This window comes from Talaromyces amestolkiae (genome assembly GCF_001896365.1).
Source record: "Talaromyces amestolkiae strain CIB chromosome Unknown scaffold1.1, whole genome shotgun sequence".
In the NCBI taxonomy this organism is placed as follows: domain Eukaryota; kingdom Fungi; phylum Ascomycota; class Eurotiomycetes; order Eurotiales; family Trichocomaceae; genus Talaromyces; species Talaromyces amestolkiae.
Window position 1 is genome coordinate 3,848,008 of NW_024468037.1, and position 27,962 is coordinate 3,875,969.

Below are 27,962 nucleotides of genomic sequence, written 5' to 3' on the forward strand. Positions count from 1 at the left end.
TTAGATTTCAATTAGAGATTATAGTATATGCAGACAGTATTCCCAAAGCGAAGTCACCATGCTCGCAGACAGAGCCAACGTTTTGTTCCAAAGTCATGTCTGAAAACCGTGAATAAGGGGGTATCATTTGAGAGCCGACGAAATAAGTGATATAATCGTAATATCAGTGAGTAGCAAATTTCGAAAGAGTTGGAGAATAGTGAAAGGGTCGAAAATGAATATTCCTTGTCCGGAACTCCTCAGAAAGGTATGCAAATAATCTTGCGGATGGTAATGAAATTTGTAGGGAGATAAACCGGAGTCGGTAGTTAAAAAAAAAGATAAAAAAAGCGATAAATAATCCGTATAGGAGGGGCTGATTTCATCGTTCCATTGGCATGTCATATGCAAGTAACATCAGTCATGGGCCAAGCTGTGCCTGTGATCGTGGCTCGCCAAAGGCGAGCGTAAAACAAAGTGAAAAAAAAAATAGCTTCTGAGCTATCCGTTTTTTTTGCGATGGTGGTGGACCTTGTACTCGGCCCTAGCAACTCGCATGAAAAGTTCAATGTCTTTAATTGGCACCCAGCTGGTGAGCACTTTCATGGCATTCTCAAAATCAGACTCTAGCACGATGTCCCGCATCCCATCGATCAAGGCCGCCGATGTCGCATGTAGAACGTTCAGACCTTGGCCAAAGGAGCTAACCGGCTGGTCTGGCCTAGTATTGGATACATGGGTGCCGTTTGAGCTGGCTTTTGATGAAGGTTGTTCGGCATCCCCAAGAAGCATGAATACATCCCAAACGCGTAGTTGTGCAGGGAAAGGGATCGAATAGTTGAAGAGTGTCAAGTACCACCTGGTGCCATAAGATGTAGGAGGAATACCCAACTCACTCTACATGAAATTAGCATTAGACAGATATCCCTAGATGAAAGGAAGTTTACCAATTTGCCGGCAACTTCGCCATTACCCAACCACTCCTTCTCAAAATCACCTAGTGCTTCCATCAGACCAGAGAATCCTTCTCTATAAAGATGCTGCAGCCCTCGTAGCATCCAAAGACGAGCAAGCATAACAAATGCATTTTCTTCGTCGTAATATGCTAAGAGCGTTGCCGTGAGTGCTGCCATGCCCTGCACGTACCCAGTATCGGGAAAATAAAGAGACATGGCATGCAGAACTCGAAATAAAAGCCTCTGTCCACCGCGATAACGCCGACGGAACATTATGTGACTGCTTATCGTGCGCGGGACATCAATATCAATCTGCACATCATCGGGAGAAGACACATTCTGATATTCATGGAAAGCACTGATCAGCTCTGCAGCCGACGGGCTACCCTCATGTTTTCTGGCACTGGACTCCAGAAATGCATACCATGCCGTAGCTCTCCAGCTATCAGGAATTCCTTTCCATGTCCGCTCAATGAGCTTTGAGCTGCTGGTATCAAACTCGAATGTCATCCCGCTTCCATCATGTTTCTTCTTTGTCGGTTTCGCCATTTTCATCCACTTGTCCTCTCGTTCCCATTCCTTCTTCTTCATAGCCATTGATACGGGGGTATCTTCGGCGGCGACTTCGGGGACTTCGAACGGTAAAGTGAGCATATCACCAGCTTCATCTCTGACTCGGCGATCTCGATTGTGCGGTAATCGATTTGTCGCATAGCGAAACTTGGATGGCGATCTTTTCAATGTCGGGCTGTATGCGCTCTGCGACGAACTCGGCCGATTGGTGGAGGAGTCGGACATCTTCCGGTCACGAGTGGGTGATTTACTAACAAGCGACCTGCTGCTACTTCTTACAGTCGCGGCTGATCTTCTGAATGTATTCTTGCGTCGCGGTGACTCCGAAGCAAGAAGCAGGCTGGTTGAAACGCGCTGGATCGGTTGAGGTTCTGCAGAGTCCCCTCTTTTGATTTGCGGGACAATAAAACCATACCTGTCAACATCGGCAGCTTCGACATTCTGCCAGTCCTCAATTCCTCCCGCAAGCTCTTTTGACTCCCGCTTTATAGAGTTGGTTGCACCCACCGAAGTGATACTCCTAAAGTCCGTGGTAGACCCATTCAGCTCGAATAATTGATCCGAAGGGCCTTCAACAGGAGTTTGCTCCTCCCAGAGGATACCATTCTCCTCTGCGATTGCTCGAGTAACATCAGCATCTGTCACGTTGTCTTCTCCCTTTTCATACATCAACCGGACCCGACGCGATAGCATATCTTCGTCCGCTGAAACGGCTCGGGATGTGAGTACGGACTGTCTGACACGGAGAGAATTCGACAATCGCTTACGTGGCGAGGACGAGGGACCGGGATCACTGCTCGGGAGGGACATAGCAGGTGTGGCGGGTTTGGCTGTGACCAAGCTGCCCCGTTTGGAAAACTCCATGGAGCTTGGAGTCAGATCTTGGAAGTCGGTGGTAGGAATACTCATGGTAATACCTTCAAAGGAAGGTTGGCCCGAGCTGTTCGGCGTGTTCGCAGACTTTGGTCGCACGGATTCGGTCGATTTGCGAGATTTGAGCACACCCCACTTTCGTTCAGACCATCGCGAGCTGGGTCTGGAAGACGCATCATCTACCTTGATACTTGGTATATTCGTGAATGGTGTGAGACTCTGGTCTTCGGCAAAGCCGGGAATTGCCAGGCTATTTTGTACTGACTGCGACTGTTCGTCATTAGTCAATCCATTGCCATTTGGCGCACGCGTCGAGTTGTTACTCTGGTCTAAGGTTGGATCGTCTGTTTCACGCTGCGTCTTGTCATCGTTCGAACTTGCCGCAGTGTTTTCTGAGGAGGATATAGGCTTGATCGAATTAGAGGCGGTTGCTGGGGCGGTCTCTTCATAGGCGATGGCGTGTATCGATGGAACGGGCTCCGGCATCTTATATATGTGTCGTCGTTATTTTGAGGAGGTTGGAAGCATTGTTCACCAGATTGCAGTACTGGTGAAAGATCAGTCGACGTGGAACGAGCGTTCATACAAAACGTTTTAAGGACGTAGGTCGATGCGCCGGGGGTACACAGCCTTCGGATTCCCAAAGGGGTGTGATATATATATTATACAGAACACACGGGATTCTGGGACACGATGCGGCTGAGAGCAAGCGCAAGTCGTAGCAAGCGTATTCATCAACACTGGGTTGCAATTCAACTTGGTGGAAAGAGAGTCCAGGTTATTATGTTGTGGTTCTCCTTCGTCGCTGCGAAAGTGAAAGGGGCAGCTGGAACTACGCCTTTTGTGGACTAGCGTGTATCTGAACTACCAACGCCCAGTTTACTTGGCAAGTTGCTGATCCTCCGAGCTACAACTTACAAGAGACGGCAAATGATCGACTATCGCCTATGAGTACTATGTATGCTGCGTACTATATCGGAAGCAGTATGCTTTTATCTGTATACACGCCATCTATGTTCATCCAGCGCGCCCTCGTGAGAATGAAAATGGCGTTTCCAGCTAGGCCGTTTAGCTGACGGCCACTAACTGCTTCCGGGATGGTCGTGGCTTGATCATCCAACGTTTCAAAAATTCTGGAGATCTACGTAGGGGATTCCATGTCATTAGTCAAGCCTGTAAGTGAATCGGGTTGTGCTTGGAACTATCGAGGGAAGCTCGCTCGCGGAAGTCAAGTCCGAAGAGCAGCCTGTGGAGCCTCAGGTGTCGATACGGGGAGCCTACCGAGGTACTTTAACATGGAAAGTTCTGTGAAAGTAGCTAGATGGTGGCAACCCTGGAGTCCAGCTTTAGATGTGTACCAGATCCTAGGTTGCACTTATGTGGATGAGGATATACCTAGGTAGATAGTTAGGGTTATGTTCAGACACTTTTCAATGTTCAAATCTTCCTATGTATACGCTCAATGAATCGAGTACCAAAATGGTCAGCCTCCCAGTCCCAGTTTATATATAATGTATAACATCGTGCCGTAGTCTGAGTGTATACAGCAGTTACCAATTACAGGTTTAGCACCAGACAAGCTACAGCAATGTACCATCGGCTATGACATTAGGAACACAAATAACGCCAATGAATGTTTCTGATAAACGTGCAGCTCCCAAGCGCCCAACAAAAAATAAACTTTAAAAAACCAAGTCGTGAGCAACGATCCGAGCTTGTAACATTAAAAAAAGAATTGCTCATAACTGCTCATAATCAGCAGCGGCGAAAAGCGCTTGTCTTAAGTCATCATCTCGTTGACTTTGCCTGACCCAACGGCCTTTTGCAAAGTCATGCGTGTGTGTATAGGTTTAGCAGAAAGACGCCTCGAAATTGTGGCGTCCTAGGCTGCGGCGGCGTTGACGCTGGGTCGCGATGTAGAGGAATAGCTTGGTTCGATAGGCTCACTAGGAAGAAGCTCAATTTGCCGGACAAGAAAAGCCTTCTCATCGGTGAATTGGTCGTCGTCGGTGCGATCCTCGAGGAACTTCGGCAGGAACTTGAGCAATCGCTCCCGATTATTTATCAAAATCCTCTGTACGGCCACGGATTTGTTCGGGTTTGCGACAAATACCTACGCAATAAATTTCCATTAGCCTTATACTAGCCGGATAATTCGAAAGAACGCGGTTGACAGACCTTGAAAACGTGAAAACCCTCATATTGCACCATCTTCCGGTCGTCTCTGAGGAGATTCATACAAGCTTTAAGGTGATCTCCGCTGTCAACATATGTTGTCATGACATTATAATTGGTGCGGTCCAAAAGAATTTCGCCAAGTAACTTGATGCTTTGTCGCTTCGTTACGTAGGAGTCGGATTGTATGAGAATTTGGTGATATCTGCCAAAGAAGAGGCTATAGTTTGCGGATAGGTACGAGGCAACTAATGTTTTGTGCCGCGTCAAGAGATCCTTCAAGGTCAAAAAATTAGTGTGATATGCGTCAGAAATTGACTTCCTGAACGTATGGGAAAATTCTTACCCGGAATATGGTAAACGCGTCTGCGCTCACTTCAAAACTGCCTTTATCAATCCACTCGAAGAACTTCCAAAAAATACCGTCCCCCGTCTGCGGTTGCTCAGCATTTATGTCGTTGAGTCGAACCGCCGGTTCATATTCGTTTGATTGATCATATAGAATGAGAGCGGCTATGACATCGGACTTGACAGCCTCCTTGAGAATGGAGGCACATGATAAGGCACTATGAGGGTCTTCAAAGCCTCTGCAAAGCTCAATAATGACTTCCGGCCGCTGATGAACAATGTAATCTATTGCTGGCGGGTCTCCAGGTCCATTATTTGGCTTGTACCGTAATATATGTGTCACAATCGTTTGTGTATCTTTACGCGCTTCAAAGGGTAATTTGCGAATGCTGTGCGCCAGCTGAAAAAGAAGATCTTCTCGTATCACCGAATCGAATAAGGAGCGTACAAGAGCGGGAGCACTATCCATCTCTTCAAGGTATAAGCCGTTGACCAGAGCCATTGTATAATGGTCCGCTCACCTGGTGTCCCTTGTGTAATCAATTTCATTTGCGCAATTTGCTTCGAAATGTCTTCTTCTAGCTATAGTTGTCCCTTTGTTAGTTGCTCCATGGCTCAATGTCAACAGCCGATAGTTCAGATACGCGTGGTACACACCTTGGGCGAATCGGGMAGCTCCCATAGTTTTGCTAAGAGATCTCTAGTAACCTTGGCTAAATCTGACGGCGACCGCGGACGAGCACTGCGATTGAACAAAAACGCCATGACGCCGAATTGGACAAATGGACTGGCTGGACTCTTGAAGGCAGGGCCCGTTTATCGTCGGCGGATACGAAAGACGATTCTTCGAGAACACGCAATTGAGGTCGAGCCGCTGATGCGATCAAGGATTGGGTATCAAGTGAGAAGATGCTATTAGTAAATGAACTTCTGCAAGAATGTACATGCTCAGACGAAGAGCACAGAGCTTCTGGCAGTGTGGTGAGCAGTGAGTCCGGAGTGTTCCTGAAGGGGCAGTTTGACAACAAGCTCTCAGGGCGGTGAGCCTGGCGGGGTTGCCTGGTTGTCCAGGCCGGAACTTTTTTACTTTTTGCTTAGGGCAGGCGGGGCTGCTACTACTTATCTCTAAACTTTTTTCTCATTTCTGATAACTCCGTCAGAGTCTAGATACTTTCCTAAACTTTCCACACAAAGACTGAATCCAATCATTCCACACTGGTTACGTCCCCATTGATCAGAGTCCAGAGCCTAGCATGTCGGCTTTTTTGCAAGACGCCCATCGCGGGGAAGATAGCTATTCCGACAGCGATTCTGCATCTGATAGCTTGAACATCGTCAATGGAAACGATGAAGGCTGGGAAGACATTGAACCGGAGGAAGAGAGTCAGCCAGTTGTGGGGCTGTTCAGCGCAGATGTTTATCCTGATGTCCGCGCATTGTTGAAAGATACCAAAGAAAGGTACAACTTTGACCTCGTGAAGGTGCAGAGAGATCTTGGTATGTGGTCGTTCGTTGTGTTACATGTTTTGTCAATTAAACACCTAGGACTACCTCAGCCCACACAATCTTCAAACTGCAATTGATACTGACTATATACAGACCTGGATTTTCTAGGAACCATTCGACTGGTCAATTATTTACGCTCGGAGATCAAGAAAGGAAACAAGGAACCCTCGGTTAGCTCTTCGGCTTTATTCGATGACGATGCCTATTTGAAACCGGTTCTCGACGACGATGCCTTACTTTATAGCCTCGACGACCTGACAGACGACGTGGAAGTCGAAGACGGAAAAGCGCCTAGCGAGAAGCGCATTTTGGAACTTCAGGAGGAGTTGGAGAAGCTGAAAAATCAATTTTCGGAGTACAGACTGGCGGTACAAAAGTCATTGGGCGAACAGTTAGCCAGTGTGTCTGTCGATGACAGCGCAGCAGGGCCTGGAGCACCGAAGAAAGGAAAAATCGAAGAAGCCGACGCTGACTATTTCACTTCTTACTCATTCAATGGTTCGCTTAATCCACCCTGTTGATCTTTATATTGATATTCTTGCCAAAATCACTAACGCGCAATCATAGCAATTCACGAGACCATGCTCAAGGACACTGTGCGAACCGATGCTTATCGCGACTTCATATACGATAACAAAGGTTTATTCAAGGACAAGGTTGTTCTTGATGTTGGCTGTGGAACGGGCATTCTATCTATGTTCTGTGCAAAAGCCGGAGCTAAAATGGTCATCGCGGTGGATAATTCCAACATCATCCAAAAAGCTCGGGAGAATATCTACAAGAATGGCTTCGAAGATGTCATAACGTACGTACTCAAAAATCCATACTTAATTTTGCAATAGTGCTTACTCAAAATGCAGGTGTGTTCGTGGCAAGATCGAAGAAGTTAGTCTGCCTGTGCCCCAAGTGGACATCATTGTATCGGAATGGATGGGATATGGACTACTGTTCGAAGCAATGTTGGACTCGGTGTTGTGGGCTAGAGACCATTACTTGGTGCCGGGTGGCCTCATGGTGCCATCACATACTACTCTACGCATTGCACCATATGTGGACAGTGACTTTTTGGACTCTCACGTGACTTTCTGGAAATCTGTCTACGGCTTTGACATGTCCAGCATGCTTGAACACATTCACGATGAGGCAATCGTTACTACAACTAAACCCGAGACTGTTGTCGGTTCATCGGCTGTCTTCTTACCGCTTCCGCTACACACAATTACCGTTGCAGAATTGACTTTCCTCAAGAATTTTGAAGTGACTCTTACAGAAGACATTCCTGGACTCGACGGTTGGAACATCTGGTTCGACACTTTCTTCTTGCCTTCTCCTACTTTCAAATTCGACGAGAATACCGAACCTGTAGAGCTGAAAAAGCACGGACTGGTCGCGTTCACTACTGGTCCCTTTGACACCGAAACACACTGGCAACAATGTGTGCTTCTCGCGAACCACGGTGGAAAGGAACCTACTGCGTTGAAGAAAGGACAAGTTATCAAAGGCAGTGTTGGCTATCAGAAGAAGGAAGAAGGTTCGCGCGCATTGGATATCGAGGTCTCCTGGGAGATTGATGGAGACAAGAAACGACAGCTGTGGTCATTGCAGTAAAGTATAAAGCTTTTCTAGAGGTGTACTGGCACAGAAAAGTCATCTCTTATTCATCATACCCGAATGCAAGAATAATTAGACACAAAAATACAAACTAGAAAATTTGATGTTGGCCAAAGACTCAAAGTAATCCGCTTAAATAAAAAACAGCTGAAGGGTTAAAAGACAACGGGTCGTTTGTTGCCTGAGGCATGAAATATGTTTGATGCCTAATATCTCAGGCGCCAACAGCCGCTTCGGCCTGACAGATGTTTTCTAAATTAATAGTTACCACCGTGTCGCATCGTCTTTACTTCAAAGGCTTCCACATACTGTCCATACTCACAGTGAATATGCCATTGTAAGTGCCGATACTCTCTTCAACGTGGCCAAAAATCCTCGCTGACTGATGACAGACATCTCCTCGGCAAGAAATCATGGAACGTCTTCAATCCGGACAACATCGCGCGTGTCCGCCGCGACGAAGAGCAAGCGAAAGCTCGAGAGGAAGAGGAGGAGAGACGCATGCAAGAAGTCGATGCCGAACGTCGGATACAAATTCTACGCGGCGACCGTCCTCCTAGTCTGTCACCCCCACGTCTCTCTACACCCGGCGAAGTTCCCAAGTCGGAACATAGGCGATCAGAAGCGGATTATGGCACACAGAGGCATAAGAAACGGCGAAGGATTACAGGAGAAGATGATACGGACAGAGATATCAGATTTGCCAAAGAAGAGGCTGCTCAATATGGCGCGAAAAGGGATGATTTACTCTCGTCTCACCGCGAATGGAAAGGGCGCGATGAACATATTTCGATAACAGATAGTGCTGGCCACATCAACCTTTTTACTGAGGATATGACAAAAAATCAGCGAGCTGAGAAGAATGTGGAAGCGGAAGCCGAAAAGCATAAGAAACAACGCGCCTTTGAAGATCAGTATACAATGCGCCTTTCGAATGCCGCTGGATTCAAAGAGTCTGCCGGTAAGACGCCTTGGTACTCCACAGGGCCTACCGAGGAGGTAAATGCCTCCAATGCAATGCGAAATACTGATGTTTGGGGGAATGAGGATCCTTTGAGGCAAGAGCGGGAAAGGGCCCGTATCGACGCGAATGATCCCCTGGCAGCGATGAAGGCTGGTGTTCGCGGACTCAAAAACGCCCAAAAAGAGCGGAAAGAGTGGCAAAGACATAGATTACATGAACTTGAAGATCTGGAAAGAGCCACCAGATCGGAATCTAGACAACGAAGACGGCGAAGATCGCATTCTCGAGACTCCTTCAATAGCCTGGAAGGATTTTCACTTGATCGCAACAACGCTAGGCACTTAAGTGAGCCACGTGAACGGTCTCATAGGCATAAACATCGACATCGCCACCAGCAGCGGAATTACCAAAGCTGATTAACGCGAGTGTGGGCAATGTTCTTCGTGAGGCCTCGCAACCTTTCAGGTTTGGTAGTCGCAATACACTCCATATTTCATACTAAATTGATGTTTATCACCCCAGGCAAATTGACGCATGGGTCGGACTATGTATTCCCCAGGACTGGTGATGTGAAACTGCTCGCAATATATCCTCAGCAGATAAGAAGTTGTGCTTATAGAGAGGCAAGATGACAACGCAGCATTCTGCAATGATCGAAAGCTTCAACATGGCATAGTTAAATACTCTGAGACCGGAGCATGAAGGAGAGAAAGCAAACAGTCTCGATAAAATTCTACTTGTATGTAGTCTGAGGGTGCCAGAGTCGACTAACTACCTGGGTTGGAGGTACATACCTATCATGTTGTCGGAAAGTTGATAGGCTTCGTACCTACCTATGTAGGTAATTAGGGAACATTAAGCCCTAAGGCCAACTTGTATATACAGGCTGTCGTAAGGTCGCATCGCGAATTCTAGCGTCGATCATGTTGACGACATGTTGCCATCAGACAATACCAGTCAATGAAGGTAAGAGAATATCAATGAGAAAATACAGATAATAAAGGAACGGAAATTGGCGGCCAAACCGTCAGTTTCAAAACATATGAGTTTGTCACAGCTCAGAACCTTGGAACTGCGAAAATGCAAAAACCAGTAAACAGCAATGAAAAAGCTGATCCAAACACGAGCTCTATGCGCTGCCGTGCCAGTAGAAGCTAAAAATGTAGAGGTAGCTACAGGTCATTCAACACGCTTGGTGATCCCGGCTAGTTCTCCGTTGCGTATGAGACTAGTAACTTGTACACCAATTTGAAGAGGTTGTATTGTAATGAGATTGCGATAAACAACTGGAGACCAGCCACCAGTCGGCTCTTCTGATCATGGTGAGTCCACAGCGAATCCAACAGGGTGAATCTTTTAGATGGTGTCGTTCATCTTCATGATAGGCACTGAGTAAGACACGGGACGTCTGAAATTTTGCAGTTGAATGCTTTGACGTTTCTTTCATAATGCCTGTGTTGATCCAGTGGAGGGGATGCAGGGAAACTCGACTTACTGCATAGCTGCGGATGGAGTATGATGGTATGATATCTACAGACTTTGAGCATCAGTTTGACTATGCATTGCGCCTATGAATGGGGTATAATCCAAGACGTTGAGCGTTAGATATTGTCCCTATACAATAAACATCTTAGCTCGTATTTTTACTTTACATAATAGTACATAGACTGACATAGGGCTTTAGCTCGCCAATGATGCAGTAGGCTTTTGCTGGCGCTCTCAATAAGAAGTTAGGGTAATGGTTCGAAGCCCTAACACTAACCATAACGGGCCACCTCTTAGGGTTTCAACTTCCTACACTCTTTACAATACAGGGCAGAGTCATTAAGATGCCATTTACGTCCCGTTTGGTATTGGAGTATCTGCTGTATCGAAATTACACGAAATAGAGACAATTCAACCACCCAAATTGCAAACCTCCAAGGCAAAGTAGCCAGCCGTGACAGAACGCCGGTAAAATAACGGAAAGAAATACGAAATTACATAGCCATACGTAATCAAAAACGGGGTGTCGACAGAGATTGGCAAGAAGAGCATGCAGACACACCCAAAATCGAGAAGGAAACAGAAAGCAGCCACGAATTTTCCTTTCCCAAACCGAATCGTAAGATTTCATTAGCGTCGTTTCGTTAGTCGTCACAAAAGCCATTGTTACAATGGTCAGAGTCAGTTTGGCGAGGGTTGCCTGATTCTTCAGTAGTCGTCGTCGAAGACATACTTGCTGGTCGCTCGGCGATACTCTTCTGGGTGTGCTTTCTCAGCCTTGGCTTTCAGGGCACTAATCAGAGTTCTCTGTTAGCTCGATCGTTCTGGCGCAATCTGACCCCGTCCGGCGTAGAATTTCCGCCCAATCACCCCTTTGCGATGATGTGTTCCTGCAGACGCGCACACGCGCCAAGAAACTGCAACAAGAGCGGAAACGTCGCTCCGCCGCTGGTGGAGCGGAGCGGAGCGGAAACACACACGTCCTGGGGGAAGGAGCGAGTTGCCCCTTGCGCTTTCCCAAAGACGGAGGAATGCAACTTCCCAAAAGAACACACACAGACAACTCACCTCACGCGTTTCGATGTCCATTCGAGATCCCTCTTCGTTTCCTTCGCCGCTTTCAACCCCTCGTTGAAGCTGGAGCGTACTCCTTTCAAGCGACGCTGAGCAAGTGCCTGAAGTTCCAGCAATTCTTGCTGTTTCGCATTCAAGTGTCCAGACCTAGCGGATTATTGTCAGCTGCAGCAGCTCTTGATATCGCAGTAATTCGTGCATCCGAGCAATCGACAAACTACCATGGTCGCACGCTGCTCGGCAAGCGGATACAGCGTCAAGACGCTTCCACAGAGAAACGACGGAGAAAAGAGCTATTGCATTGGAGTGAAAAACTCACGTTTGTGCTTGTGTTGCCAATCCTCGATCGAGTGGCATCGGATCGAAAGAGCCGTGAACTCGTTCGTTCAACATGTCGACGACGTCGACGCCGGACATTGTGCTGGATTCATAATCGCCGCTAATGCTGCCAGAGTAGCTGCTGGTAGTTCCGCTATAGCCAGTTGTCCGGCTGCCACCAGTTGTGCTGCTATCGGAGAAATCTGCCGGTTGAACAGCCACGCGGCCGACGGGATAAAGACCGGCAGGTACAGGTGCTTTCGAAGGCATGTTCATGGCCATGCTCGGCTGATAGTATTGGTGAGTGGCCATTGTGATTTACAAAGTGCTGGAACCGTTGACAAATGGTTGTTGATGGAAGTCAAAGAGAAGATGATAGGTCTCGTCTGCAACGGGTTGCAATGAAAGTGAAGATCACCAGGAAGATTATAAGACACGGCAGGGGCTTTTCTTTCTTTAAGTATGGGTTGAATCTTTGAAGCTTTGGTTATCTAAAGGCCCTTAGTATGAGAAAAAGGTGGAGTATGCAGTGGAGTCTCTGAGACTGTGAGGAAACCTGGAAGGAAGAGTGATAAAAAAGGAAGAAGGTGGACCATGATGGGAAGAAGAACACGAGCCGGCTTTTATACCCGTCATCGGAGACTCTTCACTCCGAGATCAATGCCAAAACTGGCGGACAATTAGTCTTTGAGCACGTAGAGGGGGCCAGAGGAAGAAGGAGGGGGGATGGGAACAGGCTGATGGCCACAGTGATGAGCATCGGAAACTGGATCTGAACCCCCGGTGCTCCGAATATGCCTCAGCATTATCTCCTCTGCTCCAATCAAAAGGTGCCTTCCCATCTACGTCTCCTCAACCCCGCTCATAGTCGGAGAGAGAGGGAGACAGAGTTCAGCAATATGCGCTTCATTTTGTCAAAGACCCCCACCCAGGCCCCGTCCCGCTGTTCCAGCCATTGAGGTTCATCCTTTCAGAGGCCGGGAAAATGGGCGAGGAGGTTGAAAGATTGGTGCTAGTGTGCTTCCGCCGGCATATTCTCGCGTCCGCTGCCTTGGCTTGTGTTCAATTGGACAATGTTGGGCCATCAAAGACTGGTTTCGGACCGTGGCGGATTTGGCGGCGATGGCTACCCAATGTTCACTAGATCTATTTCAGGTAGAAGAGGGGGTTAAAGAGAAGAGGGGTTGGAAGTCTAAGGATGACGAGGGATATATAAGACAGGAGTTGGAACTTGCTAAAATATCGAAAGTGAAAGTTAGGGGAATTCCGGTGAGAACTTTTTGACATAAATTCACGATGTTGTATGCATTCACTTTGAGGCTCTAGCGGCATTCAGATTCGGACATATACGCGGCCAGACGACAATTTTACGGTATACCATCTGCACACACAAAGGTACGTATGCCTGGGTTTTATTGTACCATGTATGAATGTTTCAGAGTACTGCTGCCACAGTTGGAGTCTGTTGGACCGAGATGAAAAGTCCTTCGATACTATGCCGAGACGAGATTAACTAGTGCGTCATTTTCACTAGTACAATGCCAATCAAAAATTTCTGCATCACATTTCAGATGACAAAGCGCGACGTCAGCATCTGAATGCTAGTCTAGGCGGAGAGGAGAAGAATGAAAGACTGTGAAAATAAGCCAGGAGTCGGAATGATAATGTGGCCTGGCCAAGAGATTTGCATTGCGGGACTCGTTGCCTACCGTACGGAACGTCGCTGCAGCAGCGGCTCCGAACAACACGAGCGCATCGCATTGGAATTCAGAAGTAGCTTCTGAGCACTTCCTCCGAGAATGGAATATTCTGCAGCAGAGGGTGTCATATTTTACATTCCCATATATTGGATAACGATCTCTATCAATCCATTTCTTGGGGGGAAATTTGCCCTTCCGAAGATAAGCGTTTCGGCTGATGGTACTGAATTCTCCCAGGTCGCAAATGGTAACCGCCCGGGATCTTCCACACCATCAGAGGCGTTACAAACGCTCTAGACGCGTCCAGTGATGTGGCAGCAGGTTAAAATCCCGAGGCGTTGCCACCTGTATTCGGTATTATTGGGCGATTATGAATTCCGGAGTATTGAAACAGCAAGTATTCTTGCGAGGCCCTTAATGCTGCCTAAGGACCCTCTTCCAGATTCAAGCTTACCTCGTATTGGTCAAGGCATTGACATAGTTCGGGACAGACAACTTATATTGTTACTGTGCAAGGCTTGCAATCTTAGGTGTGCTGCCTGAAGATCATTTCGGACCTGTCACGTCAGAACTGCAACAAGAAACTAAGGCTATCTTGTGCGCCTTTTGTGTGACCATCAATTATCCACATACATGATCTTGATGGACACGAACAAGAATCAAGAATAACACGGACACAATCTCATGAGTTTGGGTTACCCATACCGGAACCAAGCATATGTGTTCTCATGCGATACTGGAAAGAACCGATGGTAACATTGCAGTCACTCTCGTTTGATTGCAGCATATTTCTGCATGATCGATCAAGATATATGAACAGTCATGCAAAATACTCACTAGGTAGCTTAGGCCCTTGCAACACGAATTTGAAACTTACTCGCAATATCCTTAGAAAAACTTGTATCTGTACTTTGGTTTCCAAAACAGCCTCGATGGACATTTCGATTGCGCAGCATGGACTTGGGGTACCATTGTACAGACTTGGTTTGATTACTGCGACAATGCTGACTGGGAGCCTATCCTATCCAGTGCATCAACGAAGTTAGACCCGCTACCTCATGCTTTCGCCAACTCATCGCTATGCACGCATGATGGCGAAGCAATATCTAGCCTATCAACTTCTTTCTTCTAGAATAGTCTTCTAGCCTGATGTTGGCAGCCTGAGCAAGTACTAGCTATTCATGAGAAACTTTGATTCTTCACTCAATACTTGTTTTTTGGGCTGTATAATCAAATGATGTTTACTCATGCGACTCGTATGTCGTTTGTATTGGAATTTTACTACCCTGCACCAAAAAGAAAAAACAAATTAAGAATCAGGCACGATGGCTGTGAGTCCTGGAACGGGGTAAAAAATATGTAGGAATCGAACAACGCATACTTACACGTTGGCCTTGGAACACGCTGTTTCTGCATGACAGGGTCGCATTGAGCAGATATAGCCTCCTTCGACCTCCGGCTTGTTTGACTTTGACGCTTGCCATGCTTCCTGCTCTGTATTTTGGCTATCTGTCGCTTTCATAACCGATTTCCTGCACAAGGGTCAATTTGGACTGACTGATCACCATATACACGAGATTCCACATCGTATGACGAACCTGTGCTCGCAACTGTACAGTTCAGCAATTATCCAATTCTGGCGCCACGTCCCCTCCACCCCCACTACACACACTCCCTGGTGGTGAACACATATTATGGGGGCGGTCTCTCTGTTCCGAGTGCGTGGCTACCGGATGCTTTGTCTGTAAGTCATTATTTCTTGCATGCTGACGATTTGGCAGATTGAGTTCTCAAATTATGCTGTGTTCAACAAAAGTGCGTTAATGTCAATTCCATCATGTGGTACATATGCCTAGGTACCCAGAATCGATATTTAATTGAGAAAAAAAATACCAATCAGATCAAAGCGACTGATCTTGACTGTCGAATCAGATGGTGATGATTTAGCTTTCTACACCGCTCAATTGAAATGACGCCTCACCTATTATGTTCTAGCGAACTCGCACTGTATACTCAGCATTGATATGAGCGACGCATGTATGCGACGTATGAGTTTGAGATCTGAAGTTCCGAACTGATATTCATCTGAAATCGCCTAAGCAGGTGAGTTTATCAAGTCTTAATGAAAGTAAATATCTATGCTCTGAGTTAGAAACGTGACGACTTCTGCGCTTTACCGTGTTCCTTACATCTTGTAAAATCATAAACCATTGACTTGGGCATATATTTGGAGGCCGACACTAGTCTTTGCTCTTGCCTACGCTTTGCTCCCTTGGACTAAACATTGTTGGCGCATACTTGTAGGTCGCACAACTAGGCTATGTCCACCTTTATCTATCATGAGCAAAAAGCACTTTTGCACACAGGTCGTTTATCGTGTAAATTTGAGTAAGAAGAATTCTCGGTAAAAGATTGAGCATCGTCGTCACGCAGCATCAACTATCAAGTACTAGCAATTAACCCCTATGGAACCAATGAACGGAAATTTCAGTAACGCATTATTGTTACTGTAGCAATAGAAATCACATATCATTCTGATAAACTACTATATTCTTTAAATATAGGGTCCGAAGCTTTGTTCATCGGTTGATGATAACAATATGTGAACTCATGGCGCCTTGAAGGCTTGTTAAGTAAATGTAATGCGCACTGGGTAAGATTGTGTTGTTTCTACTTGCCTTGCACGGCTTTTGGTATGGTTCAGTTGAGAGGAAGTAAGCTGGGTCACTCGCAGTGTTGCGTTTAGCAAGTGGTAATAAAGAGACCGATCCTGACAAAGTGTTAGTAGGGCATATCAAGAATATAAAAATGAGACGGCACAAGAACATACGGAGAAGGATTGTAATCTTCAAAGAAAGTAAAATCGGTAGTTCCAGCTTCTTTCAATTCAAATGCCACAGCTCCGCCTGAAGTACAAGCGAAAGTGGAAATCACGTAGGAGTTTCCTGGCGCAATGGTAGTTACACCAAAGTCCGTCTTGACGGATGGGGCATTGTTGAATGTCGTAGTTTGAGTAGCAGGGGAGCTTAACTCAGCAAAGTATACATTGCCATCACCGCTAAAGGTGAACGAGGAAGTTTGCAAATCCTTCTGTTCTGGGAAATGAAAGACTAAAGTGCAAGTCTTTCCAGCATCAGACGCCGGGATATCAAAATTGAAAATAGTGGAAATGGTAGACGTTACTTCAGCTTTGAACTGAGTGCCGCCTGCAGTGCCAGGAGAGGACGAGTCTATAGGCACAATGAGATGAGGAAATTCGAAATTGCCAGAGACGAGATCAGTGCTACATGGTACGCTGGTACCTGATGGCCCGGGTGCGTTGGTCTGAATTGAGGCGGGAGAAGCGGTGCTCGGCCCGGGGGTACACACAGTCTCCGTGGCGGTGACCACGACGACAGATGGGCTACCTTGGGAGCTTGCAGGCGGACTTCCAGGGCCAGAAGGATTGGTGGGAGAGCTTGCCGGGAGACTAGCAGGGGGGCTAACAGGTGAGGTCTCAGACGCAGTGGGAGAAGACGCTGCTGGTGTACTTGACTGTACTGAAGAAATTGCAGAAGTTGCGCATTGGTCGGCTGAAAGAGTGATATGGACACAGCCAGTCACATCGCTGGGGGAAGGGTTGGTGTAAATATTCAATGCACCGTTATCGCCGGTTTGACAAGCGACAAAATCGGGAGATCCATTGGAGGTAAGCTGACCAGAGCTGCTGACAGAAAAGCCCGAGTCAGCAGTAGCTCCTGTATCACATTGCAATTGGGTTGTAGGAGCTATCTCATGCCGCCCAACAATCAGTACAGGAATATTGATGGCCTATCGACAGCTATAAGGGATAACTACTAACGTGTGAGAATGCATCCACGACCACTGCTGTCAGTGATGGTACCTCCAGGAGTAATACAGAATGTGGCAGCGGGCAATCCACCACCGATGCGGTTCTGGCCATCATTCAGTTGACCGACAGTGCCAGATGTTTCGCCAGATGCAGTCAAAGTAAAGCAACAGCTTTCACCTCGAATAGTGAGAGCATTGGCTCCAGCAGCAAGTGCTGCGGCTGCAGCAAAGAATTTCATGGCGTTGGACGTCGGAGGGGCCTGGGGTATACAAGAAAATTGTGTGCCGCGTCAAAAACCGGCAGTATGCTAAAGCCTAAATGCGAATGTTGACCTCAGTGTGTGTTGGAGAAAAGGTTTTCGTTATTGCTAGCTTAAGTCACCTCTTTATAATTGGGGGTGAAATGAACAACGTCATGATGCTTGCAATAGCATCTAGGCGCTGCATCTTGGGAAATTCAGAATCATGATAATATCATCGATCGAGCTTTTCACCTTGTTTGACTCTACTGCTGAAGGTAAGATCCAGGGAACAAGAGATGAACGATCCAGAAATCATCAAACTGCAAACCCGGATGAGCCGATGTCAGCAGTGAGTACTTACGAGACCCATACACACGTCATGATGGGGGGATCTTGGATCATTATGCGGAGAATGGAAGAGCCGATTGGGAAAAATAGTTCCACTATTTCAAGCACACTGAAAGAATCGACTTGTAGAATGCGAACGGTGGGCGAGGTGAGACACCATGACATGTAGACGTCGACAAGGCGATTTGTACCGAGCGAAACAAGCTGGAGGTTTCACACACAAAGAATTTTGTCAACAAACAGCTCGATGATGCGTTCCACGGCAGACCGAATGGCCGTTCCACTGGAACTGGGGGTGGAGTAGACCGGTTTATGTTGTTCTGGCATCTTTGCACGGTTTCCAGCCAACCAACATATTGTGCTGTTATACTGAGGGGTTTTCTGGAGCTCGTATCAGGATCAACGATTTGCACACTTGTGAAAGATGGAAAGATGAGACATTTTCTGTCTACACCGTTCATGATTCGGTGTCGCTACTGAATTTTGATACAATCCAGCCAAGCAGAGTACAAGAAGTGGAGACAGCTGCAGGTCTTTGCGCACGCACCAATGAGAGAGCGTTCTGGTTCAGATGTGATGGGCCCGGCTACAGTAACTGTAGTCTGATTGGCTACCAAGCGTTGGCCAGGAACCTTCCAAGCAGTCAGCCGGCCAATGGGAACACAAAGAATGAAAAGTCTACTACATAGTAAATGATTCGCCTCGTGACAGTATCTACGTCCTAGGTAGGTGGATAAAATTGCAGCGTATGGAGATTGGAGACTAGCTATGCATAGACTGATATCTATGAATAGAAACACAACTAACTATAGTAGTCAAGTGGATCAGTGACGACAGTACTCCGTTTCCTAGCTTGCTATGATTCTATTAGTAGTAAGGCATGTCACACTTGCAAGTACAGTGAGTGTTTTGAGGCCTGCCATAATCTCAGCCTTAATCCTAGCCTTAGCCCTGATTGCATAGGCACTTACTCGCTCGCTCTATGGTTGTGTGCGTTCATTGATGTCGTGTAAGTCGTCGTCGAATTTTACTATTTACCCAGGCATGTATGCTTGGAGAAGCCTGCGACATATCCGAGAACAACAATGCCACATGGACTTTAGAAGCTGCAAGCATCATCGAAATGAAGATCACAGTCTTGATTCGTCGAGAGAACCTTGGTAGTGATAACAGATTGTGCTACACTGGAGAGAGATTCATCACGAGAACTGCGCGACACAAGTCAGTCCTCAAAATAGCCCTTAAATCCAAGCCAGGCAACAAAGAAGCGAGACGATAATTTAACTTGAAGTTGAAAATAAATTCATTTTAGAGATCACCGTTGAGGAAACGTAGAGAGGAAAATAGTTGACAGAGAGCGCAATTTACAATAAAGGCCCCTCCGGTGTACGTACACACATTGACTGCGTCTCTGATAATTATAACCATTATACTGCCACAACTAGAAACTAAGAARGGGCATGTTCATCTCASGAGCCACAATGGTGGGTTTCTTTCGATAACAGCGTAACCGCTTACTGTAACCCGTTATTGGGAACAGTTCTAGACCAACTCAACTCTTAACGTGGTCGACGAGCTGTGTTCCGACGACTTTTTACAGTTCCACTACATGCATGGCCGACTAGTTGGCAGAGCCGCCTTGAAGGCTACGATAGTTGGATTCAAAAAGATGAGTGATTCTCAAGGTATGAAAATAGTATCGAATAGTTGCCTGAAGACAATTGATAAATAAACATTCAAAAGGACCTTCCGAAGCGTGTCGTTTAGGCTATTTTCACCCTTTGCATTGATCGCAGAAGACGACTATGTGGTTGCTCGTTGATTTGGGGTGGGGAGCATACAGGGCTGGCCTTCCACGACTTGCCTATTGGAAGCCTACCCGTACCCAATTCTGGAAAGGTGATGCGGTTCTCCCCTGCTGGGCTACGTACTTGCAGTAAGCGTGATAGCTACATAGTAAATGAAACGATCAATTTCGATTTTCAAGAAGGTGCACAGAGAGTCATAATAGAGAATCTTCGTATACGCTTTAAACTGCTGTGGCTGATGTGTTACAGTAATTCGGCCAATCGTGGATCATGAAAAGCTCGGTGAGCAGGCATCACGCTGTTGGCTGCTGCCACAAAATAGACCCATATGAGAGAGCTCTCCCCAAAGGAAAGAAAGAGAAATGTTGCAAACTCTTGATTCAAGGTCTGTCAAGAGAGTATCAATCTCTTGGGAATGCACCGATAAATGCCGTCCATGCTCGCCATGTGAGGTACAAGTAACCTGATGGATCCGATAAGTGTGCGCCATGGCGCTCTCCGTTGATGTGAATATGTAGTATAGTTTCTTGGGATTATTTACCAGCGGTAGTTGATATGCACTCTGGTGGCTGTGGGATGACCAAGGCGATGGGGCGATCTTGCACCTTGGTTATACGAGTATTCTAATGACATTCCATGATCGGTAAGCATCAATCTTCATGTACAAACACTGAGACGTGCGCAAATCTTTATTTGGTATAATAACAAGTAAGACATACTCTTCTCTCGCGATCCATGGCCCGGATTCTAATAAAACGGCTCCAAAACTGGGCTATGTGCAAGAGCGCTCGAAATTCACCTGCACCAGCAATAATATCATCGGTGAAATGTTCCTAGATAGCGGAGAGTGCCAGCAGTGGTAGCATAGATCCAGGTTCTCGTGGTGATGGGGCTTGCTGTAGATTCGCGAAATTTATCGATTTGTACTTGAAACGATGGACCGCTATTTCCCAGAAATGGGTAAAGTGTACACAACTTGCTGGAGCCGCCAGTACGGAGCTCAAAACCATCTGACTGCTTAATGCTAGTGGCAAAAAGTAGTCAATGTAGCCAGACCTAGAAGTCTCTGTCAAACTCAAAGTAGGAATGATATTTTCGTAGACTACACGGCTCCTAATTAGCATTACTTTGAACCACACATTTCAATTACCTCACTCACAGTTTTGTGAAAAGTATGGGTGCTTTGTTGTCATCTAGATCTAGGGGCCAAATATGGTTAATATGGCATTTTTGAATGTTTGTTCTTATCGTGACAATGGCTCTGGAGTTTGCCACAATGACTAGGGCAACATGGTTGACGAGTCCTGCGAATTGTCCGAAACTACCCAGAAGAGTATGCCAGGTTCGAGTTGCAGAGGACTGCGTACTCTCTGAGTCCTCTATTTGTTCCACGTGAAGCAGAGCCTGTACGCATTTTTCCCAGTTTGCGGCCACTTCATTCAAATTATCCTTCTCGGCACGAAGACGGCAAGCTCCTTCTTCCAAGGCATTCATGTAGTCTTTTGTTCGCTTTCAGTGATCCCTACATGGGAAGAAGTGGTCGAGGCGCACAAGCTGCTAGAGTGTAATGCGGTGACAGGAAAATCATTTGTATAATCGACTCAATTTGGTTGAAAAAATTACCAGCACAAGCTAATATTCGTACAGTCCGTCTGACAGGAAGTCCACTGCGAATGAATTATCGTCGATCTTGTAGATTGCATATCAAAGAGGGATGAGCTTCGCGTACTGGAGCCCAGGCCATAGCGTCTACCCGACGATTTTTAATATGAGGCTGTATCTGTCTCGTAACTAGATATAGAGACACTTATGTAATATTTTACAGAATTGATTTAAGCTTGATGATTATGAATATAAGGTTAGGCAAGGGGCAAAGGACCGGACGTACGAGACGGATAAAGTCAAGACGATTGACCAACCATCTTATGTCTTACAGCTAAATTGGGTCGTTTGAGAAGATACTCTACCACTATTGGCGGAAATTGAAATAGGCCCGAGAGTGAATCCATGTCGTCCGCAGCGGTGAATGTTCTTTTTCCGCGATTAACCCTATCTTGAGCATCTTGTTTCTGGGTCTCTATCGACTATCAACTCATGCTAGAAAAGCGATAAGGAATTCAGTCATGTTTTCTATCAAGGATCGTCTCGGGTGTCCTTCTTGAAACCGCGTAATATCTCGCAATGTCCATGTTTTTTGGGCTTATTCGAACAAATGCATCTACTCCGCATCGCATAGACCAATCAGAGATGATCACCTCACTAGTAAGAAGAGCCAGCTCAGGTGCTATTCCGTATTTGGTTATGACTGCACGCATTGGTGTGAACTCAGCGGTTGATCGACTCGGTTCGTCCAACTCACCGTGGGGAAGAACAAGCTAAGAGCCTTCATTCTTACACATCGGGGATGTTCCCGAGTCTATCGTAGCAACAAAGGTAGCCAGAGTCTTTCCCCGCATTCTTTACTATCCGATGCTCTGCGAAGTACGACCTTGATTGACTCGGAACAGTTATCTGACACGGACAATTCTGTAAAGTTGATTCTGCATTCTAATTCTCTTAAGTGACTTGGTGTGACCCATCACACCTGAGTTCTACACCGTCTTCCAAGTTTTCGCATTAGACCTCAGGGCTTCCAAATTTTGACCGCTTTTCGCCGCGCCTTCATTTTCATGATGACCAGTTCCCAGCCTGATCTTCACAGAAAGACTATCGAAGATGTCGAAACCGATGTTTTACAGGCATGTGTGATCATTATCCCAACTCGGAAGGCCAATTAACCTTGAAGTTTAATAAAACAGGAAAGCTCCCTAAGTACGCACGAAAGTGTCGAAGATGCAGAAGGTCTCGACAATACTGCCATAAGAAACCTAGTGTGGAAGCAGGACCTACGTATCGTTCCATTGTCGGCTTTTATCTATTTATTGTGTTACCTGGATAGGTCGAATATCGGTATGGGCTTCTAATCTTGGACAGGATAGACGACGTTTGACTGACGAAAACCGAATTCAGGAAATGCCAAAATCTTGAACGCAGATACACACAATGATTTGCTTACCGAGACCCATATGACAAACTACCAGTACACGTTAGTTGGACCCCATCATAATAAACTGTGCCGGAGCTGAAGAACGCGTACTGATCTATTATCAATAGGATCGCCTTGATGGTTTTCTTGATCGCTTACGCCCTGTTTGAGGTTCCTTCGAACTATCTCCTGAAAAAGTTGAGACCTAGTGTGCGTCATCTATTCGATATCCGTATAGGGTCACATTATTGACGCGACTGTTAGAGATGGATTGCCTTTTTGATGTTATCGTGGGGCGCGATCACGATGGGCTTGGGCGGCGCTAAGAACACCGCCCAGGTCACTGGAATTCGCTTCATACTCGGTGTCTTTGAAGCAGGTCTTTTCCCCGGTTTGGTATACTACCTTACTTTTTGGTACCGCGTCCACGAGCGATCAGTCCGCGTAGCTCTTATTCTTGCATCTGCAACACTCGCGGGAGCATTTGGCGGTGCAATAGCTTACGGAGTCGGTCATTTGAACCAGTCCCACGGACTGTCTGCCTGGCGATGGCTCTTCATCATTGAAGGCGCTCCTTCCTGCTTCTCTGCCGTGCTCATTTTCTTTTTTCTTCCGGATTATCCGGAGACCTCACATTGGCTGAAAGCCGAGGAGAAGGACTTGGCCAAACGTCGACTACGTCTTGAAGGCTCACAAGGAAACGCTAAGGCAATGACATGGGAGGATGCTAAAACTGTGCTCACCGAGTGGCGTCTTTATGCTCACTATGCTGTACGTGTCTACTCCTAGCACAGTCAACTGATTAATGTGATCATTGTCTGTGGCAAATTCTGATTCAAATAGGTATATTTTGGCATTTCGACTCCATTCTCAAGCCTATCGTTGTTCACACCATCCATCACTGCTGGTTTGGGATATGAAGGTCTAAAAGCACAGTTGATGACTGTGCCGCCGTATGCAGTCGCATATGTTGTCACGATATCAGTGGCAGGTTCAGCCGACTATTTCAATGCGTAAGTCGATATGTTGTATCTTTGCATGATGGTCTCTAAAATGCTTTTTCTTTGATATAGGCGTGGTATTCACTCGGCTATTTTTTCTTTCATTGGGGCCATGGGTTTTCTTGCGTCTGCTGTTCTACCGCCAGATGCTTATCAGGTATGTCTAATGAAACAGTTCCCACATGATGCATAAAACTCTTTCTCCTTTGATTACTTGGGCTAAGTTCGGATAGCATCGCTATGGTTGTCTTATTGTAGCTGCGAGTGGATCCTTTTCCTGTATTCCGCCTCTGCTCGGATGGCTTTCATCCAATGTAAACACCACTGCAGCTGCTGGTCTTGCAATCGCTCTCAATATCTCATTTGGTGCACCGGGCCAAATTGCTGGGGTATGGATATACAAGTCAAATGAAGCAAAGAAGGGGTATCCAACTGGTCACTGGACAAATGCGGGACTATTGCTTTTCGTGGCTGCGGGTTGTATTCTACTTCAGATTTACTACGCGTACATGAACAGACGTCTACGAAGACAACCGGGGGCGAAATTGTATGCTTACTGAATCACGCTTGATTCTGGTATCATCACATCGGTACAATCATCTGTCTGATGGAATGATCGTTTGCGAGATTGAAACATACGAAGTCAAAAGCATGTCCATTAATCTACTATCAAGTCATAGAATCACATTACCGGTAGTAAGAGAACCCTTACATTCAGCTTAAATATGATCAGATCATTTACTAAAGTGTGAACTCAAGTCTGTTCCCCGCATAATCTCTAGCAAAAAATCTAGTAGGATATTCGACACCTTTTGCTCCTATATTCATCCGGTTAGCATTAGTACAGGTAGGTCTACGAACACGAGATTTTCAGAAATGACAAAATACCTGAATTCTGTTCACCCGGCTGATCAGCTGCCTTCGGAGCTGCTTTCCCACCTTTTACATGATGATCCCAAATTCTCCTCTGTAGCGTCTGCAGGTCGTCCAGTGATCCGATTTTGAAACATGGATGGCGCGACGAATTGGATTCATTCTGTCCGAATGCGATATGGACTTGTTGACCACCCGGCTCTCCGATGTTGAACCTACCCATTCTCAATCATGAGTAGGCCAACTTACCACTTTTGAATCAATAACACGAACGTGACTCACCAAGCGATCCGGCCGACTTGCAAATGCGGGACTGGAGTTGGTGTCAGACCCAGAGTATTTGCATAAAATTCGGTTGCATCCTCCAGCGTGCCTTCTGGCACGAGTAAATTAATGTGATGAATGCCTGTGATCATTTTGAAGCGTCGTATGAAGTAAAATTGTGAGGTAACAGGGCTTCAGAGACCAGAATGCGATGACCATCACACAAGAAGATGCGGGGTGAAATTGGAGTGATACGAAGACAAACTTCGCCATTTTGTGGAGATCTGACGGCTGTATCTATATCCGACGGGAGCAATTGCCGCCGATACGTAATCGAAAATCAATATCCGATACTCTGAAGCAGAAAGAGTATAACAATAGTCGAGAGAATGACCCGCGGGTTTCTAACAGCTCCTAAGGGAGTATGCAGCTTTCATCCTCTAGACTGCAGTAGATTTCATCTTAAAAATGTATTAGCGATGATTGAATGCATTCTACTAATAAAGACCTTGTCTTGCAAGATTGGCCGATGATATTGCTTACTTGCGATGCACAGAGATGAGATTACAGTCCAAATTAGTCACGCCAGCAGTGATGCGCGGACTCGAGGGTCTACGGGTACTAAAATAGAGGTACATCGTGATAAGAATCGCTCTGCCGACAATTTCCACGGTTACAGCGGCATAAAATGAATCAATAAAAATTGGTCACATAATCTCAGCATGTCAAAAAAACATATTCCTTTTTCATGACCAACAATTCCGTGCGATTATAGGTGATGGTCTGACACTGGAGTTACTGGTGAAAAATGACTCATAATCTTTCGCGCAGGAAACCGGCGTTTACATAAAAGGCCAGAATGCGATTTTCATCACCAGCAACCGCCTAACAAACCCGTCTACAAAAGTATTCGAAGTCGAAATCACCAAGGTTCGTCTACGCGACGCGAAATGTGAAGAAATAAACCCCTCAGTGCCAATTTCCATGACCAACGGTGGTGTAAAATACAAGGATGGCATACTCATATGTGCCCAGGAATCCATTACCTTGCCCAGTGATCTTTATTAATTGAAGACAACGGCACATTATGAGACAGCTTTTCTGAAAAAGTGATTTCTATAACCGTCTGTTCAACTCTATCAATAAAGTTATCATTCATAGTGACGGGACAATCTGGTTTACCGACTCTATATATGGTTTTGAGCAAGGTTATCGACCTCATCCAAGATTACCCAACCAGATTTATCGCTTTGATCTTTTGGACGGTTTTGTGCGGCTAAATGGGGTTTGTTTCTCGCCAGACGAAAAACAGTCTATGTCACGGATACGGACTGGATATACGGAGGTGGCACAACAGACGATATGAGACCTTCGAGCTTGTGTGTTCTCTTTGTCTTCCTATCGACGCCATGGCAAAATACGTAGTGCTGATCTAAGCCTAGCTACGGTTTCGATGTTCTGATATCCGACCGCCAGCCGATTTTAGCGAATTGGCGTCTGCTCACAATGACAGACACGACCATTCCGGACGGCATCAAGTGCGATTTAGCAGGAAATGTCTACAGTGGTTTTGGCTATGGGTCAATATATGGTCTTCCGGAGGAGTACTTCTCGGGCGTATCTTAGTCGAGAGTGGTGTTGACAATTACTGTTTGGCAAAGACGGTGAATTGTTTCTATTGAATGAGAAGCGGCCGTGGAGAGCAAAATCCGACGGAAAGGGTGTCAAGACTGCGCTCCTTGGAGTATAGATCGTTTTGTCGTGCTTTTGGTTCCCAAAGCCCTGGAGACGAGGAAGTTCCACATTAGGCAAGGGGAAGGCTTCAAAGGCGTCCCACTATAACGCTAAACAGGATAAAATCAAGCACGTATCTAGAGCGAGAAGAAAATATATTTAATTTAATGGCCATTGAAGAAATTGTATATGTAATCTTTGCCGACCTTCAAATTCTATGGCGATCTTTCTACTAGTTGACTTCGAATCATTCTTAGCTATATTTGACGTGTATCTATAGGAAAATATGAAAGCTCTTCCCACCAACATAGGTCGGCAGACCAAGCACTTCAATAAACAATAAAAACCACACGAAAATCAGCTATCTAATGTTTATAGGCTATGATCTCTCCATGGAGCAAATTGAACCAGGCATCTTCCTCATCTCCCCATTTGCGCCAGACTTTAGCCAAGTTCTCAAGGTCACCCTTGGTGGCAATCTGAGCATCGATAGCTGTTGTCGCAAACGACGACACGACAATTCTTTCCGCCCACAAATCGCTCCACCAGGATATCTCATCCTTTGTCTGGTAGCACCACGTACTTGTACTACATTTGATGTCGGCGAGGCCAGCCTGTCGTGCCCAAGAATGAAGCATGCGACCGGCATTAGGCTCACCACCGTTGTTTCTCGCAACTTCGTCGTAAAGATGGCTCCATTTCGAAAGCCCATCCAGACTTGGGTACCAAACAAATCCGCCGTAGTCGGATTCTCGTGCAGCCACAAATCCGCCCACTTTAGCTACTCGGTACATCTCTTTTAAAATGCCGATGGGGTTGCGAACATGTTGTAGGACTTGGTGGCAAATGACGACATCAAAGCTTTGGTCTTCGTAGGAGAGTCCATTGGCATCTCCAACGACAAAGTCAACGTTCTTGACGTCCTTTTCCTTAGCGAGAGCACGAGCCTGATCGAGTACCCCTTCAGCCCTTTCAAGCCCAGTGATGTGGCCCTGGGGAATGTAGCTTGCCAGATCGACAGTGATAGTACCCGGTCCACAACCAATGTCTAAAATCTTCATATCTGGCTTCAGATGGGGAAGAATGTAAGCTGCGGAATTCAGTGCCGTTCTCCAGGTATGCGAACGCAAAACAGAGGCATGATGGCCATGTGTGTAGACGGCAGATTCTGTTTTGTCCGCCATAGTGAGTGATTGAGGGCTGAGAAAGGCGATAACAGCGTTATGTATGATTTTCAAAAGTGAAATTAGATGGTATTTATCTGATCTGTATGA

At 46.2% G+C, this 27,962-nt stretch overlaps 8 protein-coding genes across 8 annotated transcripts; 3 read left to right on the forward strand and 5 right to left on the reverse strand.

Moving 5' to 3' along the window:
• Positions 1 to 480: 480 nt before the first annotated feature.
• On the reverse strand, positions 481 to 2,867 carry BHQ10_001274 (uncharacterized protein; the record flags this gene model as incomplete). The annotated part of the gene is made up of 2 exons (XM_040873292.1): positions 481 to 876; positions 927 to 2,867. The coding sequence occupies 2 exons, from the start codon at positions 2,865 to 2,867 to the stop codon at positions 481 to 483; spliced, it is 2,337 nt and encodes a 778-aa protein (XP_040729779.1).
• A 1,396-nt stretch (positions 2,868 to 4,263) lies between these two features.
• Positions 4,264 to 5,406, reverse strand: BHQ10_001275 (uncharacterized protein; the record flags this gene model as incomplete). Its single annotated transcript, XM_040873293.1, has 3 exons — positions 4,264 to 4,494; positions 4,560 to 4,832; positions 4,903 to 5,406. The coding sequence occupies 3 exons, from the start codon at positions 5,404 to 5,406 to the stop codon at positions 4,264 to 4,266; spliced, it is 1,008 nt and encodes a 335-aa protein (XP_040729780.1).
• Positions 5,407 to 6,157: 751 nt separating this feature from the next.
• On the forward strand, positions 6,158 to 8,018 carry BHQ10_001276 (uncharacterized protein; the record flags this gene model as incomplete). Its single annotated transcript, XM_040873294.1, has 4 exons — positions 6,158 to 6,401; positions 6,504 to 6,908; positions 6,978 to 7,215; positions 7,271 to 8,018. The coding sequence occupies 4 exons, from the start codon at positions 6,158 to 6,160 to the stop codon at positions 8,016 to 8,018; spliced, it is 1,635 nt and encodes a 544-aa protein (XP_040729781.1).
• Positions 8,019 to 8,350: 332 nt separating this feature from the next.
• BHQ10_001277 (uncharacterized protein) lies at positions 8,351 to 9,553 on the forward strand (the record flags this gene model as incomplete). The annotated part of the gene is made up of 4 exons (XM_040873295.1): positions 8,351 to 8,358; positions 8,414 to 9,330; positions 9,381 to 9,450; positions 9,508 to 9,553. 4 exons carry the CDS (start codon positions 8,351 to 8,353, stop codon positions 9,551 to 9,553), a joined length of 1,041 nt encoding a protein of 346 aa, XP_040729782.1.
• Positions 9,554 to 11,178: 1,625 nt separating this feature from the next.
• Positions 11,179 to 12,174, reverse strand: BHQ10_001278 (uncharacterized protein; the record flags this gene model as incomplete). Its single annotated transcript, XM_040873296.1, has 3 exons — positions 11,179 to 11,263; positions 11,539 to 11,691; positions 11,864 to 12,174. 3 exons carry the CDS (start codon positions 12,172 to 12,174, stop codon positions 11,179 to 11,181), a joined length of 549 nt encoding a protein of 182 aa, XP_040729783.1.
• Positions 12,175 to 16,304: 4,130 nt separating this feature from the next.
• On the reverse strand, positions 16,305 to 17,632 carry BHQ10_001279 (uncharacterized protein; the record flags this gene model as incomplete). The annotated part of the gene is made up of 3 exons (XM_040873297.1): positions 16,305 to 16,332; positions 16,393 to 17,299; positions 17,404 to 17,632. 3 exons carry the CDS (start codon positions 17,630 to 17,632, stop codon positions 16,305 to 16,307), a joined length of 1,164 nt encoding a protein of 387 aa, XP_040729784.1.
• Positions 17,633 to 22,460: 4,828 nt separating this feature from the next.
• On the forward strand, positions 22,461 to 24,377 carry BHQ10_001280 (uncharacterized protein; the record flags this gene model as incomplete). The annotated part of the gene is made up of 8 exons (XM_040873299.1): positions 22,461 to 22,535; positions 22,590 to 22,740; positions 22,801 to 22,876; positions 22,945 to 23,026; positions 23,081 to 23,587; positions 23,660 to 23,829; positions 23,890 to 23,974; positions 24,051 to 24,377. The coding sequence occupies 8 exons, from the start codon at positions 22,461 to 22,463 to the stop codon at positions 24,375 to 24,377; spliced, it is 1,473 nt and encodes a 490-aa protein (XP_040729785.1).
• Positions 24,378 to 27,053: 2,676 nt separating this feature from the next.
• BHQ10_001281 (uncharacterized protein) lies at positions 27,054 to 27,872 on the reverse strand (the record flags this gene model as incomplete). Its single annotated transcript, XM_040873300.1, has 1 exon — positions 27,054 to 27,872. One exon carries the CDS (start codon positions 27,870 to 27,872, stop codon positions 27,054 to 27,056), a length of 819 nt encoding a protein of 272 aa, XP_040729786.1.
• Between the last annotated feature and the right edge of the window lie 90 nt (positions 27,873 to 27,962).